At 46.1% G+C, this 18,551-nt stretch overlaps 1 protein-coding gene across 2 annotated transcripts in view; it reads right to left on the bottom strand.

Moving 5' to 3' along the window:
- Positions 1 to 18,551, bottom strand: part of TAF2 (TATA-box binding protein associated factor 2) — a 948,796-nt gene that overhangs the window by 496,193 nt on the left and 434,052 nt on the right. For both annotated transcript variants that reach the window (XM_085605048.1, XM_085605049.1), the window contains exon 17: positions 6,431 to 6,571. In XM_085605048.1, the coding sequence (XP_085461174.1) occupies positions 6,431 to 6,571 (141 nt within the window). The remainder of the gene's footprint in view (positions 1 to 6,430; positions 6,572 to 18,551) is intronic.

Below are 18,551 nucleotides of genomic sequence, written 5' to 3'. Positions count from 1 at the left end.
TGGTGGTGGCACATGGCGGGTAGCCATTCAGGAACCACACCAGGGCTGGTTGATTTCAGGAGGCATCTCTAAGATGCCCTCTGAGTGCATTTTACATTAAATCCCACATTAGCATCAATGTGGGTTTAATGTGCTGAGAGGTTTGCTACCAAACTTCAGTTTTTAGTAAAGTCATTATGGAGCTGTGGAGTTCGTAACTCCCAGACCATATACTCTTTATGGCTTTATTACACTTACAATGTCTAAGAATGGACTTAGACACTGCTGGGGTACAGGGCTCATGCCTCTGTACCCTCACCTTAGGGCTAGAGGGGTGACTTACAAAGGCCTTAGGCAGAGGATTGCAGGCATGGCACACAGGAATGTGTGCCAAGTTGACTCTTCACTTTTGTCTGCACCAAAACACGTAGCCTGCAGTGGCAGTGTGAGTGTGTTAAGGTGCAGGGCCTCTAAGAGTGGCACAATAGGTGCTGCAGCCCTTAGAGGCCTTCCCTGGTCACAATGCCCTTGGCACCCATGGTACCTTTTACAAGGGGCCTACCTGTGGCCAGGGACATGACATTTGCGGGTACAAAGGTACAGTTTTGGGAAATAACACAGACCCTGGGAACCTGATTGGCAGGGACTCAGGGCACATCAAGTCATTTTGCATTAGATGTCAGACAAAAGGTGTGTGTGTGTGTTGGGGGGCGATAACCAGGTAAAAAGGGGAACTTTCCTACATTTAGTTGGCCTGGATATATGATTTTCCACTTATCTCTTACTTTTTTCCTTTAATTCACTCATCTCTTTTTCTCCACTGTAATTATGTGTTTTCTTTAAACCTCAGTTTTAATTCTCATTTTACTTTATGTATGTGAAACAACATGTTACTTACCTTTAAACTTTGGATCTCCAGTATTGATATCTTTCATAGATTCACATGCGTGAATCAGTCATCGAGGTGAGAGTCCTGCGGAATTATAATAAGTATTAGAATATTGGAATGTTGGGGGCTCCTTTGAAAACAATGGAGTGCTCCGGAATTCTAATGGCTGGTAGAAGCCCGGAGCGCCAACATTCCAATGTTGTCCTTCACAGCTGTTGCTGTGAACAAAGGTATCAGGGAGCCGTAGGGGATTTCAATCTCCTTGGGCTCCGTGAGACCTTTGCTTTATTTGTTAGAATATTCTATTGATGAATATCCTAATAGCCTTAAAGCCCTCCGTAGCTGGGCTAGACCAGCATTTAAGTCCTGCTCTCTTTTTAAAAGGCTCGAAGCCAAACGTTGGAGTGGGCCTTTAATTGCCGGTATAGCCCATTACGGAGGGCTAGAAGGCTATAGTAGAACACAAAGCATTATACAGTTAAGCTCACAGGAGTGACATTGTTAGCCAATTCACATTGTTTTAGAAATAACCAAACTACAGACAATCAGAAAACAGCTCTTGAATCTTCCTTCCCCTTCAGAGTCACCACAACTCAGAATTCTAAGCACTTGTGTACAGGTTGGCTAAATCCTCAAAAGGGAGGTGGGAGAGTTGCATATGAATCTATGAAAGATACCAATACTGGAGAACCACAGTGTACAAGTAAGTAACTTGTTTATTCTCCAGTATTGAATCTTTCGTAGATTCGCAGGCTTGAAACCGAATAGTAAATCGTAACATACTTGACAAAATATGAAGAACATTCGGAGGTGGGAAACATACACTGTAGAAAGTGTAAAATTTCCATTTATAGAAGAAAAAAGAATAAATTGTCATGAAATTATATTCAATAGTACAATGTGTCATTTTTTAGGTCTTGCGCCTAGCGTTGCAGTGTGCACCACTGCTCGCACAGCGCGAGACCTCTTGTAGGGGGTTTCAAAACTGACCTAGGAATCGCACACGCTCGTGCGTGTGCTATTCCTTTTGGCCCTCGCTATTGGCCTTTGCGTGCGTCTTTTTAACAAAGAGAGCATGCAATTGGCCAAAGGCGGGCGCATTGCTCCGCCCATGGCCCACACACAGGCGTGATAATTGAAACCACATGGCTCACTGTGGCACGCGCGCGTGCACCACTCGCATGCTTGTTGAACCAGCCACTGACCGGCAAAAGCCCTGTGAGTTGTTTACATTTATTTATATTTTTTTTATATAGCGCAAACTCGAACTGTAGATATTGGAGTGCTTTACATGTATACTTTCGGGAAGAACACGTACATTTTTCAGTTTTCTTGTGTCTGTTCCCCCAGAGCAGCCGCCGAACATATCTTTGTTTCTCTTTTAGAAATGACCAGGACTCACTCACTCCTGTCAATCAGTGTGTGTGAGGGGGTCTGGGGCGGCATGTTAGAAGATCTGCCTTAATGTTTACAATGTATCCATAATGGCATCTTAACGCCTATTCCTGAATAGTTTAGTAAAGACAAAGCTTTTTGTAGGCTCCGCACCTTATCCCTCCGTCCTGCAATCTCTCATCATCGGTCACGGTGGTGGTGATTGGAGGGTGTTCTGGGGCTACCCCCGGCTGACCACCCCCACTGGATGAAGCGACTTTGACGTCACTGGTAATGGCGGGGCGACCACACCAGCCCTGGATGCCAGACGCAGACAGTTCACTTATTTTCATCCCTAAGTTCTGTGAAGGGAGCGCACCGTGTGACCTGTTGCAGGTGAGTTGCCAGCGTGGGAAAATAAATGGAGCCGGGGAAGTTACTGAGTGAGGGGTTTTGTTCCCTCCTTCTGTTTGCGGTGCAATTGTGGGAGGGCCTGAGCTGCCGACTCTGGAAATGGGAAACTGGGTCCGTCTCGGCGTCTGTTTCACATTCTGTGATTCTGGGCAAATCACTTACCTTCCCCGTGCCTGTCACATACCAAGCATTTACAATGCAATCGGTCTCGCCTTTGGGACCATATAAGTATTAAAGATGCAGCACGTTATCGCACTTCCGTCCTGAAATATTTATAACAACCATCAGTACCTCTAAGAAAGAAAGCACACTTCAGTGCGTAAAAACAGTTCTGGAAAGATGTTGACGCTGTCTCTGCAGCACCGTGCAGGAGTAGACACCAATGCCGCCTTCTGCAGTGGCAGACTTCTTAGCCTCTTTAAAGCTGCTGTGAGAGAGAGACGTACAAGCAGATGCCACTTCGGACAAATATCTGCTTTAGCTTCATTGGTTGAAGTGATAGCTGCAGCTGGTTTAACTAAAGAACTGATCTGCAGCATTGCACGATTGAAGTTCGTTAGCGTTTTTTAAGTGAAAGGGGTTAAACTGAAGTGTCCTTCCCTTTTATGTCTGTTTTGATAAAGTAGCGGCCGTCGGAAGTTGTGTGATCAACCTTAAACAAGCATTTGCAATGCAATAGGTCTCGCATTTACGTGAGTTTGAGCTATTGGCATTGTAAATGATAATGCCTTTTATTTTTGTTTTCGTGTTTAAAACATAAATAAAAAGCATTGTCTATTACAATGCTAAAAACTTAAACTCGCGTAAATGCGAGACCTATTGCATTGCAAATGCTTGTTATAAACGTTTGGATTGTATTAACTTAAAGTGTGATTATTATTATTAGGCTCTGTACGGCCATATAACAAACAATAAAACAGTTAAATGAAAGAAACCGGCATGTTTTGTTTAGAAACACACAATCACCTACTGAGCTTCAGGCAAAACAGTGTCAAGGAGCAAACTGCTGGAAAGTCCCTAAAGTCCAACTCCATCTTATGTAGGCCCCAACTCAATCTTGGCTAATGGAGGTCATCATCTTCCCACTTTCTTATAATGGAAGACGCCACTTTTCTCGATTTATGCATAATTATAGCCATGTCTGCACTTGGATGCAGATGTTGTCTAACCTTGTCTTTCTAAGAACTGTGATAGCGTCAAGTCATTAGATTAATGAGATAGATGCAACACTTAATGCGACATTCGCCTGGGTCAAATTCCTACTCTTCACAATGTCATGGTTTAATAGGAATATATACAGCTGTATAACTAAAATAATATAGTCTGAATTGACGTCCTTTTACTTTATATGTTCGTAAGGAAACATCTGGGAAATACACCCTGATGCGCATAATCTATGTCAGACATTTCTAAACTTATGTGACACTTACAATTTCTGATAAGATTTAGTATACAGGAAATGCCACCAGACCACTTGTCAAGAGAGGTCCTTTGTCCAAATTATCACCCGAGATTCTGTCAGAGATGTTCTCACCTACTGCCAACACACTTCGCAGATGCTACATCTCACCTGAAGCGTATAGAGTCAACTCTCAGAGGAAGACCAACTGACTGCTACTGCAGTGGGTATTTGCCCTTTTTCGGGGAACACTGTCTCCATACCTACGCTGATAAAGACAGCCTTTGCTGTCAATAAGGTAAGCAGCTTGTCTCTTCTCGCTAAGAAACTCTAAACTGCAAGTTACTCTGCCTTCCATGCTCTCTTAATGTAGCATATTGAAAAAGGTATTTGGGTATTAGATTTTAAATGACATTTTAAAACATGCTAGAAATGCTAATTTTATTCTTGCTATTTATAACGTGTCTGCTTACTGTTTTTATAATATTCTGTGTATTTGCTTCAGATGTACTGCGAGGCAGATTATTCCTGTCGTAATAAATACTTTTTACTTTAAAGTACTCATTCCTCTTGGTACAGGGTGTGTGAAAATGTGAATAGCAAAATAAAGTCTGTTACTGATACCACAGTGCCCCTGATCACTTTAAGGGATAGTTAGTAACCCATAAGCATTGAACAGTGGTTTGCGGACTGCAATAACCTGTGTTTCACATTCATCATTGGTGCATTGAACCAAGCTCTCCGATGTCACCCGTGAGAGGGAAAGCACACCTTGTAGAGTTATGCGAAAGTTGTAACTTAGGCAACAAAACGATACCTTAAAAGGTACTAAATAGAAGTGCATCCCATTCAGTTACAGGCAACAGGGTCAACAGAAATCATACAAATGCCTAATGCCCCTCAAAGGATATTCCATAGCTTTGAGACTTGTTTCCTAAGGAGATATCCTGTTAGAAAAATGAGCCACACAACTAAAACAACTAATCATTAAATACCATATTGTCCGAAAATATGCTATATGGCGAAATAATCAAGAGGAAATTGAAAAGCATAGTTCAATAACTCCTGGGAATGTTTTCGATCTGTGCTGGGCCACAACTTTGGGCATTATAGCACATTGGGGATATTTTATTTAATATGCAATTCACTTTGATTCTTTTTCATCGCTGTTCACAAATGTTATTTATGAATTTAGTTATTCATTTACATTCTTTTGAACTGCATGGAAATGGCACATTCTGAGTAATTGTCAGACTTCTTGGGTAGCATAACAAGTTTCAATGATTTCAGTACAACATTCTGAGTGGGCTGGTTACTTTAACAATGGGTCTCTGTGGAAGTAGCATGGTTGCAAAATGTCTCCTTGAGTAGATGTGTTTTCAGACTAAAGATTTGGGATTAGTTCCAGAAAGAATGCAACAAGTCCCAGGAACTTATTCTAGAACTTTGTTGATTATTTCCATGTTTTATACTCTTGGCCAATTAGTATGGTTTTGATACCAGGGTTTATTTGGGGATTTGGTATTCCATGCTTCTAAATCAGCAGACTATGTATTGGAGTCTGAACTTTATTCTTTGGTCCAACAAAAGCCAGTGGAGATATGTTAAGATCTGGTTGATTTGGAAGTATCTGGGTTATCAGAAGGGTTAATGACATACAATGTTCTCTGTTTCAGCGCCATTTAGGTGAGCAGGTTGAACCTCATTCTGTATTAGGTAGTCTGTCGGTGGGGAGTGGTTTTAACTCTGTTCATTTGGAATTTAAATTGCCAGAATCTCTGTGCCAAGAGCCATATATAGGTATTTAAGGTGATAATAGGGTCTCTTGGGAAAACACATGTTACCGATTTGATTAATAATGTTCATTTGCCAATTCTAGTTTATGGATTATATCCTGATAAGAAGACAGTAGAACAATTGAAGGGCTGTTTCAGAGATTCCAACTGAATTAGAGTCCTTCCAGGAGGCTGCTGTAATCAAGAGTCATGTGCCAACAAGAGTTGAGGAACAGGTAAGAACTTTCTGTTCTCCTGAATTGAATATTAAGAGAGTTCTCCTGTATCTCTACAAGAAAAGATTTGTTACCTCTAAACAGTATGATTCACAATTCACTGTCACAGGGTGTAATTCAACATGGTTTTGAGTTATGGTGTAATTTCACCAGATTTGATCTTGCTTTTAAGGGTAGTTTGTACATGGAGCAGTAGTGATCAATACAAAGATTTCCTTAAACCAAATACACAGTGAAGAACATAAATAACGTGGAGAAATCAGAAAGAATTAAAGAATGCGATCATACACAAGACTGCAGAGGGTTAATGGTAAAGAAATTTAGAAGCAAAAGAAGGTCATCATGTTGTGCTTTCAATAAATACCTTTTCAAGAAAATAGCTTTGAAAATTCATAAAATTGTTGGTTTTCACAATGTTTGGACAACTCTTGCAGCAAAACATTCGGGTAAACAGGGACTTCATTGCTGGTGGTCCGGTCCAAGTGCTAACCATGGAATTTGCAATCTGTGTGAAAAAGGTTAGACAAAGGAGGATTACAATCAATGTGACTATATTTTTATCATGAGCAAAAACACAGGTTTGTTTTCAGGATGAAGAACGATTAAAAAAAAGTTTTTCCCTTGTGAGGGTTTGTATTATGTTATCACATTTACTTTTTTCTAACACAGATGTCTTCAAACTGTGGAATGCGCCCCCAGGGGATCTGTCGCAGTATTTCCAGGGGGGCATAAATGCCTCAACAAGTACTTGCAAATGAAGATGGCTTGGAAGAGTAACTTTGTTTAAATAACACATTTCCAGGCTGTGATTGAAGTGCTAAACAATACTATGGGAATTGTGATCCTGAGTGCTGTGGCGGCAGGGAAAAAAAACGTGACTAAAAAGAATAACATGTATCGTAGGTGTCTTGTTTTTTCATCTTCAGATAAATGATTATAACATAAGCACTATCCTTAAATGAAAAATAAATGCAAGTTAAACTAATCTCTGGGAAATGCTCTTTTCCCTTATGGAATCTCAGTTGGTTAATGCGAGCATTGAAGATGTCTCTTTGTGATCAGAGTCAAAGAATTGGATACTGTTTAGTACAGTTGAGAATAGTGACTTGTGTATTTATAGTGCTGAGAGATCCCAGTCACTAACAGAAAGCACTGTAAATATATTGTACACAGTTTAATATAGGCTGCTGCAAAATCATCAACGTCTAGATTTACCATCCCTTTGCGTCAGGTTTGTATTACGTTTGTAATGCAAACCAGACGAAAAGTGTTAAGGTAGGATCAAAAGCAGAAGATGGTACCCTAAATTAACACAAAGGCTGATGCAAATCCCTATCTATAAAGAATTGCAGACAGAAATTTACGCCCAAATCCTATGCCTCCTTGTTTTTCCTACTCTCCATGTAGGCTAAATTGTAGAGCACACTTACCAAGTTGGAAAAAGCCTTAATGCATAGTTTTTCCATACTGGAAGGGGACCCTTCCAGTACAAAACCTATGCTTTAGAAAGCGCAGATACACTTGTAATTTGCCAAAAGTGAGCCAGCTCAGGGAGAGAGAACAGCACCATATCTTAGGAGATATGGTGCTGTTCTGCTGTCTCCCTTTCACAAAATGCAGCTCAGCAACTTTAGCTGCTGCACTGCATTTCTTGCCTTCTTAGTAAATCTGATCCCCTGTGTTTAAGATAAAATGAGTGCTTTCAAAGTATATATTATAGTAATAGGTGAAAGGCCACTGCATTCCAATTATGGCTGTCTCATAAGCAAAAAACACACAGGGACCCTTTTTTCCTTGCTAGCATTAGGGTAGAGGACTGTGATACGGACAGTGCCGGAAACGCCGTTCCCGTGCCCTTCAAGATGGCGACGTCCGAATTCCAAGCGGAGGGCAGTGGCGGTGGCGGTCTAGTCTTCCAGGTAGGGGCGGATGTGACGCCCCGCACGAAGACGAGAGACGCGAGCGAGGTGGAGACAAAAAGGGAGGAAGAGGAAGCGAAGGGGAAGTTGGAAAAGACGGCGGAGAGCGAAGGAGTGACGAATCCAGAGAGAGAACAGAGGACCGAACAGCAGAGCCGAAGTAGCAGAGAGGAAGACGCGACGGGCGGCGAGGCCCCAGCTGGTACCGCTACCGTGTCCAGTCGTCCCTCGGAGAGCCAGGACGCCGAGACACCCAATGCTACGGTCCTGGAGGACTGTAGCTCCAGGTCAGTGTCTTTCCTGAACTCTTTTAAACGCTGGACTGGGAGGGCGAAAGCGGGGAGAGCCAGTAAAAGCGGGCACTAGTTAGGTCCGTCCTGCTCCTCACATTTCCCTTCCTCACAAACCCTGGTGAATAGATGCATAGGTGGTGGGTGAATCACACAGTCACGAGAGTCAAGACTTTGTTACTGACGGGTGGTTCTTTCTGTGTTTCCTTTATCTCCCGGGGACGCCAAAACAAACCTGAGGACCTCTCAAGGAACTGACCTGAAGTTGCTCACACCAGAGGGACCTGCAGAAGCGGTTACCGGACCTGTTGCTTTGTCTTTATATATTCACGGACTTCTGTTTCCCCTTTCTTTTGATGGACTTTATCAGTTACCCCTAAACAACCATACCCTTTACCTGCAATAAACAACCAGCATAATAACTCCCGTGTCGTTAGCTCTTGTCCTAAAAGGGTCGATCATAGGTCAGGGTGGCCATACAACTTACAAGGACACGCTTGTGCACAGGGAAAAGGGCCCAAGCAACAGGCGGCTAGATGTGGAGGTTTTTCCCCTTATTTTTATCTTTACACAAAGCTTTCTGCCTCAGGCCTAGGAGTGATCCCCAAAAGTGTGGAGAGAGGAAACAGCCAGGGAGTCAAGGTCCAACTAAACCACAGTTATGGCTGTTTTACCATCCTTCCTTGCTTGCATTAGAGTCTAGTACTCCTTTACTGTGCCAGTGTTGATATGGGTCCAAGGGAGAGGAACGGCTCAAGAGAGGAAAAAAATTAAACAGAGGAGACACCCTTAGCTGGCCCTCAGAGAGATGGCAGTGAGGCGGTTGGGGCCAGATGGGGGGGCCCATATTTTTAACAAATGCAGAGGAAACTACCTACATCGCAAGGAAGTAGCTATCACTAGTAAAGCAGAAGCAGTGGCATGGAGCCTAGGAATGTGAGGGGCTCACTGCATCGCAGTTATGACTGTCTGTCTTTATAAAAGTGGCATGAAGGATAATTTTCCTTGCTAGGGTTAGGGCCAATGGCTCCCTTGCTGCAGAAAGGGGAAACATGTGGAAGCTAATTTTTTTCTGAAAGGGACAGAGTCAGTTTCAAGGATGGAGCGATGGCCAGGCATGGTCACAAAGGGGAGAAAGAGGCAGAGGAGACAGCCTGAAACTCAGGGTGACAACTATCATTAGTACAGCAAAAGGGTCCCGGAGGATGGGGGGCTCACAACAAACTAATAGTGTTTTTTGCTCAATTTGTTTTTGTTTGACACGTTTGCTCTTTTAGAAGTGACACATTTTGTGATGAGTATGAGCTACTGAAATTGTACCACTGAAATCTCATAAGGCCTGCCCACTGCTTTCAACTGTGCCCCTCAGGGAGTTATTGCTGTAAAGATTTGGAGGGGGGCCCGCTTCAAAACCTTTTGCTCACGGAGGCTCTGAGCAAAACCATTTACAGACCGCTGCCCTAACACATTTAGGTTTATTCAGCACAAGGGGCAATAAAAGTGAAGCATAGAGCTATAAAAAAAGTGTTACGTTGCAGTGGCATAAACATTGCCAGGCAAGGCTGGTCAAGAACATGAACATCTATGAATCTGAACACACATCTAAGAGCTCCCCTAGTAGTTATGTGTAACACACTCAGTGCTGAATTCTAAGTAAGTACAACCATACAGTATTGAGACCTTCAGTGTCTGTCGGCATAAATGGTGATGGGTCGCCCAGCATATCCCTGCCACTTCCTCAGGGAAGGTCCAGGGCCTATGCAGCCTCAATCTGAGTTTGATCCAGGACTGAAGACTAGCCTATGTTCAGGATGCACTTCTATAATCAACACAATATTTGGCTGTACCAGCATCAATGGGAAGCCCAGGAGCAAGGCGATTCAACTCCTCAAAAGAGCCTTGCCCAACAAGAAGCTGGAAAACACAGGGACTGGAACTGCAAAGGCAGATCATGCCCCGTCACAAGCCTCCAAACTAATTCTACTTTATGCAGCGCAAGTGTGTCTTGCTCCCCTTTTTAGAATTGCAAGACGTCCAATTATCTGAAAGAAGGGAACCGGGGACAAAAGTGTATTATCTGCTTAGGATTGTTCGACAGATTGATGGAAATTTGCTCTTACTGCACTCACCCTGGAATTGTTTTTGCCTTTTTGCTTGACTATATTTTTGCTGGCTACAGACCTCTGTGGACCTTGCCCCTGCTAAACAGTGCTCATCTTTTAAACATGGTAAAATTGGTATACTCCTGATTGGCATATTTAAATTACTTGTAAGTCCCTAGTATATGGCACTAAGTGTCCCCAAGTGCTGTAAATCGTATGCTATCAGTGGGCTGCGGCACATATTGTGCACCCACTGCATTGGCACTGCAAAAACCTATCTCAAAGTTTACCATTGCTACCAGGATGCACAGTTTTAAAACTGCAAATTCGACCTGTCAAAATAACTCCTAAGGATTGCACATAAAGAGGGGTCGGAGCTTGGCTCGAATCTGATTTTCTGATTCTGATTTGATAGGCTTTATTTCGATACATAAAATATCTTAAAAGCAGTTCAACAGTTAAGAAAAACAGCAGAAAAAGGAAAACACTTTTCCAACAAGACAATGAAAACAATGCTTAATAAATACAATTAGTACAGTTAAGATCAGAATTAAATTGATACGGAAAGCCTTTTTGCACAAATCAACCATGACCACTTTAAAAATTTAGACACTGCACAAACCACCAAAGTGGATGTGTCGGACAATAAAATACGCAGGGCCACTGTGTGATTGCGAGTTCCCAACTGTCTACAAAGTGGTCTAAGCCAGTACCTCCTGGGAGAGCAATAATCAGGGCATTCAAAAAGAATATTTGCCACAGTCTCGACCCGCGTGGAGCAGAGGGCACAAAAGGGGGAGGGCTGGGGTGACAATTTCCACCGGGATATCAAATCACCTACAGGTAGGATCCCTACTCTGAATTTAAAATATAAGGCCCTATCAAAAGGAATAGAAATCATATTGAGATATGGTTTGTAAGCTACCACGTCTTTAATCCTCAAAAAGGCTACAGTTGACTTGCATTGGCGTGGAACAGTAAGTTTAAACGAAACCCAGTCCCAATACAATTTCTTTAGAGTGGCTTTGGGAGGGGCAGATCGAGTAGCCCAAGCTTCACCTAAGCCCAACTCCCCCAAAAGATGTTTAACGTCCCTCAACCATTTAATCTTACACCAGCCCCCCATAGACATCACAGTCCCTCCGCATAGGAGGCTAGTTCGTGGACCCTCCACAAGCGGGCCCACAAGAGCAAGGGTCGTAGTAGAGCTTGATCCGCAATTGATCTACAGCCTAAGTCCAGCAAAACTGGAACTGTGGGTGTACTCGAAGGGAGAGCCATCAGATCTTTCAAAGATTTGCTCTCCGATTTTGCAAGCACGTCAAGATTGACTATGCCCCACAACTCTGCCCCATACAAGGCAGCACAAACCCCTCTAGCTTTATAAATCTCCACAACTGGGGCAATAAATTGTTTTGTGGAAGTACGATGTTCCTTGAGCAAGGCACCACCCACCCTTTTGTGATTAAGAAGCATCTTGTTGATGTGCGGAGTCCAACACATAGAGTCGCTAAGGCGGATTCCCAGGTAATCAAACTCTGATACCCTCTCCAGGTAGGCAGAGTTCAACACGGGAAGGCGCCCCAGTTTCCCAGGGGGATTCATGATCAAATATTTGGTCTTATCGGCATTGATCACCAATCCCCTAAGGGAACAAAACTCCTGAAAGCGATTAAGAAGTTTTTGGAGGCCCTGGGGGGGTCTTTGCAATAAGGAGGGTATCATCTGCAAAAAACAGTGTAGGGATCCGAGTGCCCGCCAGGGACGGTGCATCAGCAGGTTCTTGAAGCAAATGCTCAACCACCCCATTCACATAAAGAGAGAATAGGGTGGGAGCTAACACACATCCCTGGCGGACACCCCTACTTACGGGAATTCTATCAGTTTTCTCCCCATTCTTACCCCACCGGACCTGTGCATAATTGTCTGTATGTAGTTTTATCAGGAGTGATAGGATATAGGACGGCAACCCCAAACCCTGCAAGACCCTCCACAGTTCCTCTCTAGGTACCAGGTCAAAGGCAGTCTTGAGGTCAATGAAGGCCAAATAAAGACTGCCCTTGCCCAGCACCACCACCTTCCAATACAGGAGCGCCAGTCTAAAGACTTGCTCGATAGTCCGGGTTCCAGAGCGAAAACCAGCTTGGAAATCAGATAAAATCTTACTGTCATCCACCCATTGGAGGATTCTCCCCAGAATCACCTTCCCTACCACCTTTTGGGACGAATCAATAAGGCTTATAGGCCTATAGTTGGCGGGGTTGTCCCGACAACCCTTCTTGAATATCGGGACAACCTCCGCCCCTTTCCAGGATTCCGGTACAGATGCTCCCCCCATAATTGCATTCAATAGGGTGGAAACCAACTTCCCCCATTGCTTAGGATTAGCACGTAACAAGTCACCGGGTATCCCATTAGGCCCAGCAGCTTTTAGGGGGACCAGGGACTTGATTACGAGCTCCACTTCTCTGTCGGTAAAGGGATACGCCTCAGTGTCCACTGCCTCAACCATCAGAGTGAAGGAGTCGTTAAGGACCCCCTCGACAGGGGTATAAAGGGACAAAAAGTGGCTAAACCAATTCTGAGCTGGGATATTACATGTCAGCAAAGTGTCAACAGGCCTATCCCTAGATCTTACCAAACTCCAAAATCCCCTAGCATTCCTTTCCATGCTTGCAGCCAAGAGGTCCGCCCAGAACTTCTCCTCCCCCTCTCTTTTTGCTGCCTTTGAAGTCTGGGAAGAGTCTTTCCTTGCAAGCCTGATAGCTACCTGGGATTTAGATTTAACAGCCCCAACCAGCGCTTTTTTCTTAACTCTGCATTTTTTTGTAAACCAACCCTGCGATTTCGGCAGCAACTTCCTGTTGTTAGCACGGGAAGCCATGCTAGGGAGAATAAATAGGTTACTCAATGCCCTAGTTAAGTCGCAGAAGGTTAGCGTAATCTTCTCGGGCGATCGGATCAGCGACTCCGACTTGCACAGTGCTGCGGCCAGGAGTGCCCCTATATCCGCCACTTTCTCTTCGGACATAATAAGCTTTGCCCACTTCAGCCGTCTACCACAATTAGATGGGAGAACTTCGTGGGAAATAGGTGCTACATGGGACGATAATCCCCCCTTGACAGTTAACCACTGGGAAAAGAGAGTGAGTGAGAGGAGATTATGATCACTCTCAATGGTAGGTATGATCTCCATATCCTTCAGGATGCTCCATAGACTTGCGTCAAGAAGAATGTAATCTATTCTAGACGTATGATTTGGCCTATTACAAGTATGGGCACCCACTAGGTCAGACTTGGACCTCCCATTAACAGCCCTAAGATCAAATTCCATGTTAAGTGAGTTGATCTGTACCGCCACTTGGGACCACCTCTTAATGGGAGGTAGCGCTAGGGCAGGAATACCCCTCCTGGTGTCCTCCTCACCACTTCCCAGTATATCGTCCAGGCCCAAGGGCTCAAATGTGCAATTCAGATCTCCTGCCACCAAAATGCGAGATTTATTGGGGCGCTGCCTAAGCAGATCTTCTAGTAAGGATATTGTGGCCGATAGTATACCACCCTTCGTACCTCTGGCAAAGACGTTAAAAATGTCCAGGAGGAGGCCGCCCCGTGTGCCCTTTATAGTAATATTGAGGAGGTCGGGAGAATTGGTAGGATGCTGAACCACCTGACAATCAAGAGCAACATCAACCCATATGAGGAGACCGCCCGAAGGGCGTCCCTTGCCTGAGGCTGGGGGGACAGCAGGAACAAAATAAGTCGAATAACCTACCTTGTGGCAGGGTTCCCTGCACCATGTTTCCTGGAAAATGCAAATGGAGTAGCCCTCCACAAGCCCATTCCAGTCCGGAAGTCCCAGCTTCCTTGAAAGACCCGCGACGTTCCAGCAAAGAATCTTAATATCTGGATCCGCCACAACCGACTCCCTACAGTTAAAGTCCTGTGGTAAATTAGTGGCTTTATCCAACTGAGAGGGAAAAGAAACTTGCTTTTATTCGGCACGTTAGGCACAGGAGCAACACCTGGGCAATGATCCCTACAGACCACCCCATGGCACGTGTCGGTTCAATATCCCGACGGCCCCCCATAATACCCGGGCCAAAATGCCGGTTGAAATAAATGAGGGATAGCAGGATTCCCGGGATAGATAGGATCGTTGCTCCAACCCCCACCAGAATGTGCACCATTGTAATTTGCTGCGGACCTAGGGTAAAAATAGGTTAAGTCTACTACACCAATGTTTGCCCCCCCCAATTGCGTACTCTGGATTGCAAATAGTTTGGGCAACCCTAATGTCTTTAAAGTTTACCACCACACAATCTCCTTCTAGGTGCTTACGACCATAACCTACCCACCCTACCCTTCTCACTCCTAGGATCAACCCATCTAAACCTCTAGGAAGAGGTCTATTAGACTTTAACCAGTGCATGGTTTTATTTTTTAAAGCCTGATAGGATTCATATTGATCGTCCTTCAAAGTGGGTACGTTGGTAAGTATGGCAACATACGGGTGGCATTCGGGGGGCAAATTTACCGGTGGAAAAGTAGGAGACGCTTTTGGAAGAGATTCCTCTGGCTGGGTTTCTCTGGGGGGGTTAATGCAAATTCTGGACGAGTAAGCTTGATCAAGACCAATGCCCTTAGCAATCCCATTCGAGGTTTCCTTATATTTAGAAGGTCCCTTCCTACCCGGCAACTCAGCCCGGATAGGCTTCTGTACCGGGACATTAAGAGGCTTCGGCACACTCGATTGTACTAGGCCCAATTGACTAATACCACCTAAAGTATCCGTAACCTGAGTAGGAGGTACATTAGCCACAACCAACAAATTTGCAGTGTTTGCTGTATTAGAGGCGGTAGATATATCCTGTGTGGGTGCAGCGAGCATCCGGGTGCCGCTATCCCCTCCCGGTCCACCCTCCTTGTTTTTAGAATGCAGTTTGATAAGGGTTTTCAGAGAGAAAAAATTGTCCAAAGTTGCCTGTTCAAATCTATCCAACCTCTCTCCCAACTCTTTTACTCTTTCCACAATCGGGGACAATAAGTTTTCATCAGATCTTCAAGTTGTGAAATTGTCACAGAGACATTAGATGGAACTGAATGGCAGTCTAGTGTTGGATCTACACATGCGTCCTCAGTCATAAGACCTGAAGGATCCCCCCCCCTTTCCCAACCCAATGTTTTTCGTAGCCAGCCCCTCACCCGCTTTAGTTCCTATTCCCCTTACACCTTGTTTCCTTAGTCTCTTGTGAAGTTTAGGGAAGCTGCCTTTACGTGGGCTAGACGCTACTTTTCCTTTTAGTAGCAGTTATATTCGTAGAAACCGTTAGAGGTACCACAGGTGGTTGAGAAATATTGACTTGGGTAGTTGGAATAGTTGTGCGTTTTGGTAGAACGGGGAATTCACTGGAGCATGGGTCAGCACTACTGCTGTCGATAGGAGGGGGAATGGATATAGCTGCCAAGTTCTCCAACCTATCTATGCTGGCCCTCAAGGATACAACCCGTAACGGATCCGGTGGAGGGGATGTCAATAGAAGGGGATCTGGCCTACATACAGGCGAGGTAACAAGTGCCAGAGAACCCAATGAAGACCGTTTCGACAGAGGAAGTTCTAGGGAGAGACGCCGCTCTGTCATTACAATCTCCTTCTCTATGACAGCAGCCACCCGTGTGATAAACTGGTCCATAGTGCCTGTAATACAACTGGCTCCACCCTCACCTCCTCTCCTGAGGCTCTTCCCTGAGCGGGTGGACATTAACACAGCCTATAACAGTAACCAAATGTTAATAATGGTAGTAACACCCCTATACGTCTCAACGTATCAATGAGATTATCAGGGGGATGGTCCGACCCGGCCCTGTACAGCCCCGGACTGCCACAGACTGCCCGCCCTTTGCCCGCCCTTTGCCCGGGCTTCGCTCCGTGCTTCTACCCGCGCGCGTCCCGCGTGCGCGGTCGTAAGCGTAGTTAAGTACGTATAGGCTGGGGGCGTGGGTTGCAGTGAGAGCGGGCCAGGTGTGAACTATTGGCCAGGCAGGGACTCCTGGGAGATGGAGTCCCTGCAGTACCGCTCGCAGCCCTACTGCTGCCACAGACCTCCCCAGCCGCCGCAGAAACCACAGTCAGTCCGCCGCTCCTTCCGTGAAGCGGGTCCGGCGAACAGCGATGGCAAGCACAGCAGCTAAGTCCAGGAGATGAGGGTCCACTTGCCCAGGAATTACACAGAAGCACAAACAGTCGAATCAGGAATGGCCGCCATAGGCTAGAGCTCCTCCACGCCGATCGACGATCCTTGATCTATCCGCACAGACTTCAATTTCCCAAGCACCAAGAATACATTTCCGCAAACCAGAATAGCGCCGCGTCCTGCAGACGAAAGCCCGGCCTCTCTGGACCCACTCTGGTCGAAGTTGAGAAGCAAGGAAGAGCGCGGAGTGCTGGGCCGCGAATCCCCGTACTGCAATGCACGAGAGACGGAGCGGGGTCACTGTACGTCCGGGAGAGTGTCAGCAAGAATAGCCGATCCACGGCGTTGCGGGGATAGATCTCGCCTAAGTCTCTGGTCGCGCCACCATAGACTCCAGCGGATTTGCGAGCAGGAGAGGGGGAATCTGAGACATCAGCAGAGACGAAGCAGAAATCGCCGAGGAGCACAGAGAGGAACACACCAGGGGAGTTGCAACACCCATTTCTCCCCCGGCGTTCAGCACACCACCAGACCGCAACGGGAAATACAAGCTACGGACGCACCCGCATGCAAGAGGGCGGTGCAGATAGGGCACGACTGGCTCCAATTAGCATTACAGGGGCAAACCCCGAGGGACAGCAGCGCGAAGACATAGCGGCTCCCCGGGAGACATGTGAGCACCTTCATCCATAAGCTAAGCCCGGGGGAGTCCTGAAAAGCACCTCTGAGCACGAAGAGAAATCAGAGGAGAGGGGAGGTGGCGCAAAGCAAAGGCCCCGTGGAATGCTGAATTAAAAATAGCAGATCCGCCGTAGTATATGGGGGTGTAGTGGCACAGCATCCACTACATTGCTGATGCTGCGCTCCTGCAGAGGAGATAGCACCTTTTAAGGCACAGAGGTTGCAACAGAGAGCGAACAAGGCGGACACCAGGAGAGTGCAGCGCCCCTGGAGATGACCGCTTGCCAGTAGCGAGGTCTGCAGGACTAGGCACGGCCGGGCAGCATCAAAGGCGGAGAGTGCCGTCTCAGTGCAAGGGACAACATAAGACTGGTGTGGGCTTGCCCGGGCGGCGGAACAACGCACCTCACGACGCCAGGGCAGTGCGGAGGAGTCAACAACGGGTGCTGTCCAGGTAGGAGCACATCGCAACGCAGCTAAGTCGACACGAGGAGATGCACAAGACTGGGGCTAAGTTACTGGCTGTACCCTGATGTGAAGAAGCGAGGTGGTGGATGATTAAACACCGGAAACAACGGGTGTTTCCCCCGGTGGCTGGTACACTGACAGAAACGGTTGATTGCCACTTCGTGTCGACTCCTGATCTGGGGAGAGGCCGTGGGTCTTTGAGCGGGGATAGGAGGCCCGCCCTTGCTAGCCTGTCCCTGAGGTGGAGAATCTTGACGGATGAGTACTGGCACCATCAAACTAAGGAAAACAATGGGCAGAACTGACAAGACCCAACCCAAACTCACCTTCGAACAAAAGCGCTCTCAGTCGCAGGACTTGTCCTCCTGTGCGACTACTCGGACCCCTCCGCCTGCAGAGGAAGAGCCGGATCTTCGCAGTCTGCTGTTATCAATGGAAAAAGGCCTACAGAACGGTATCACGTCACTGGGCATGAAGATCGACGCCCTCTCCTACCGGATGGACAGGATGGGGGAGAGGCTGGATAAGCACGCAGAACGTCTGGATATGTCCGAAAGACGGATGATGGAAGTTGAGGAGGCGCAGACAACCTTGAATGCGGACCACAAACAGCTGAAGAGGATTGCGCGGGCACAGCAAGACAAGACGGAGGATTTTGAGGCACGCTCGAGACGCTGTAATCTACGGATAACTGGGCTGCCGGAGACAACGCAAACGGGCAATATGGAGCGTTTTGTGGAGAAACTGCTGACAGATCTTCTGGGCGCAGAAGTTTTTTCGAATATGTTCGTAGTTGAACGGGCGCATCGATCCTTGGGGCCCAGACCGCCA

This window comes from Triturus cristatus, chromosome 5_1, assembly GCF_964204655.1.
Source record: "Triturus cristatus chromosome 5_1, aTriCri1.1, whole genome shotgun sequence".
Taxonomy (NCBI): domain Eukaryota; kingdom Metazoa; phylum Chordata; class Amphibia; order Caudata; family Salamandridae; genus Triturus; species Triturus cristatus.
This window is presented reverse-complemented; position numbering and strand designations above follow the sequence as displayed.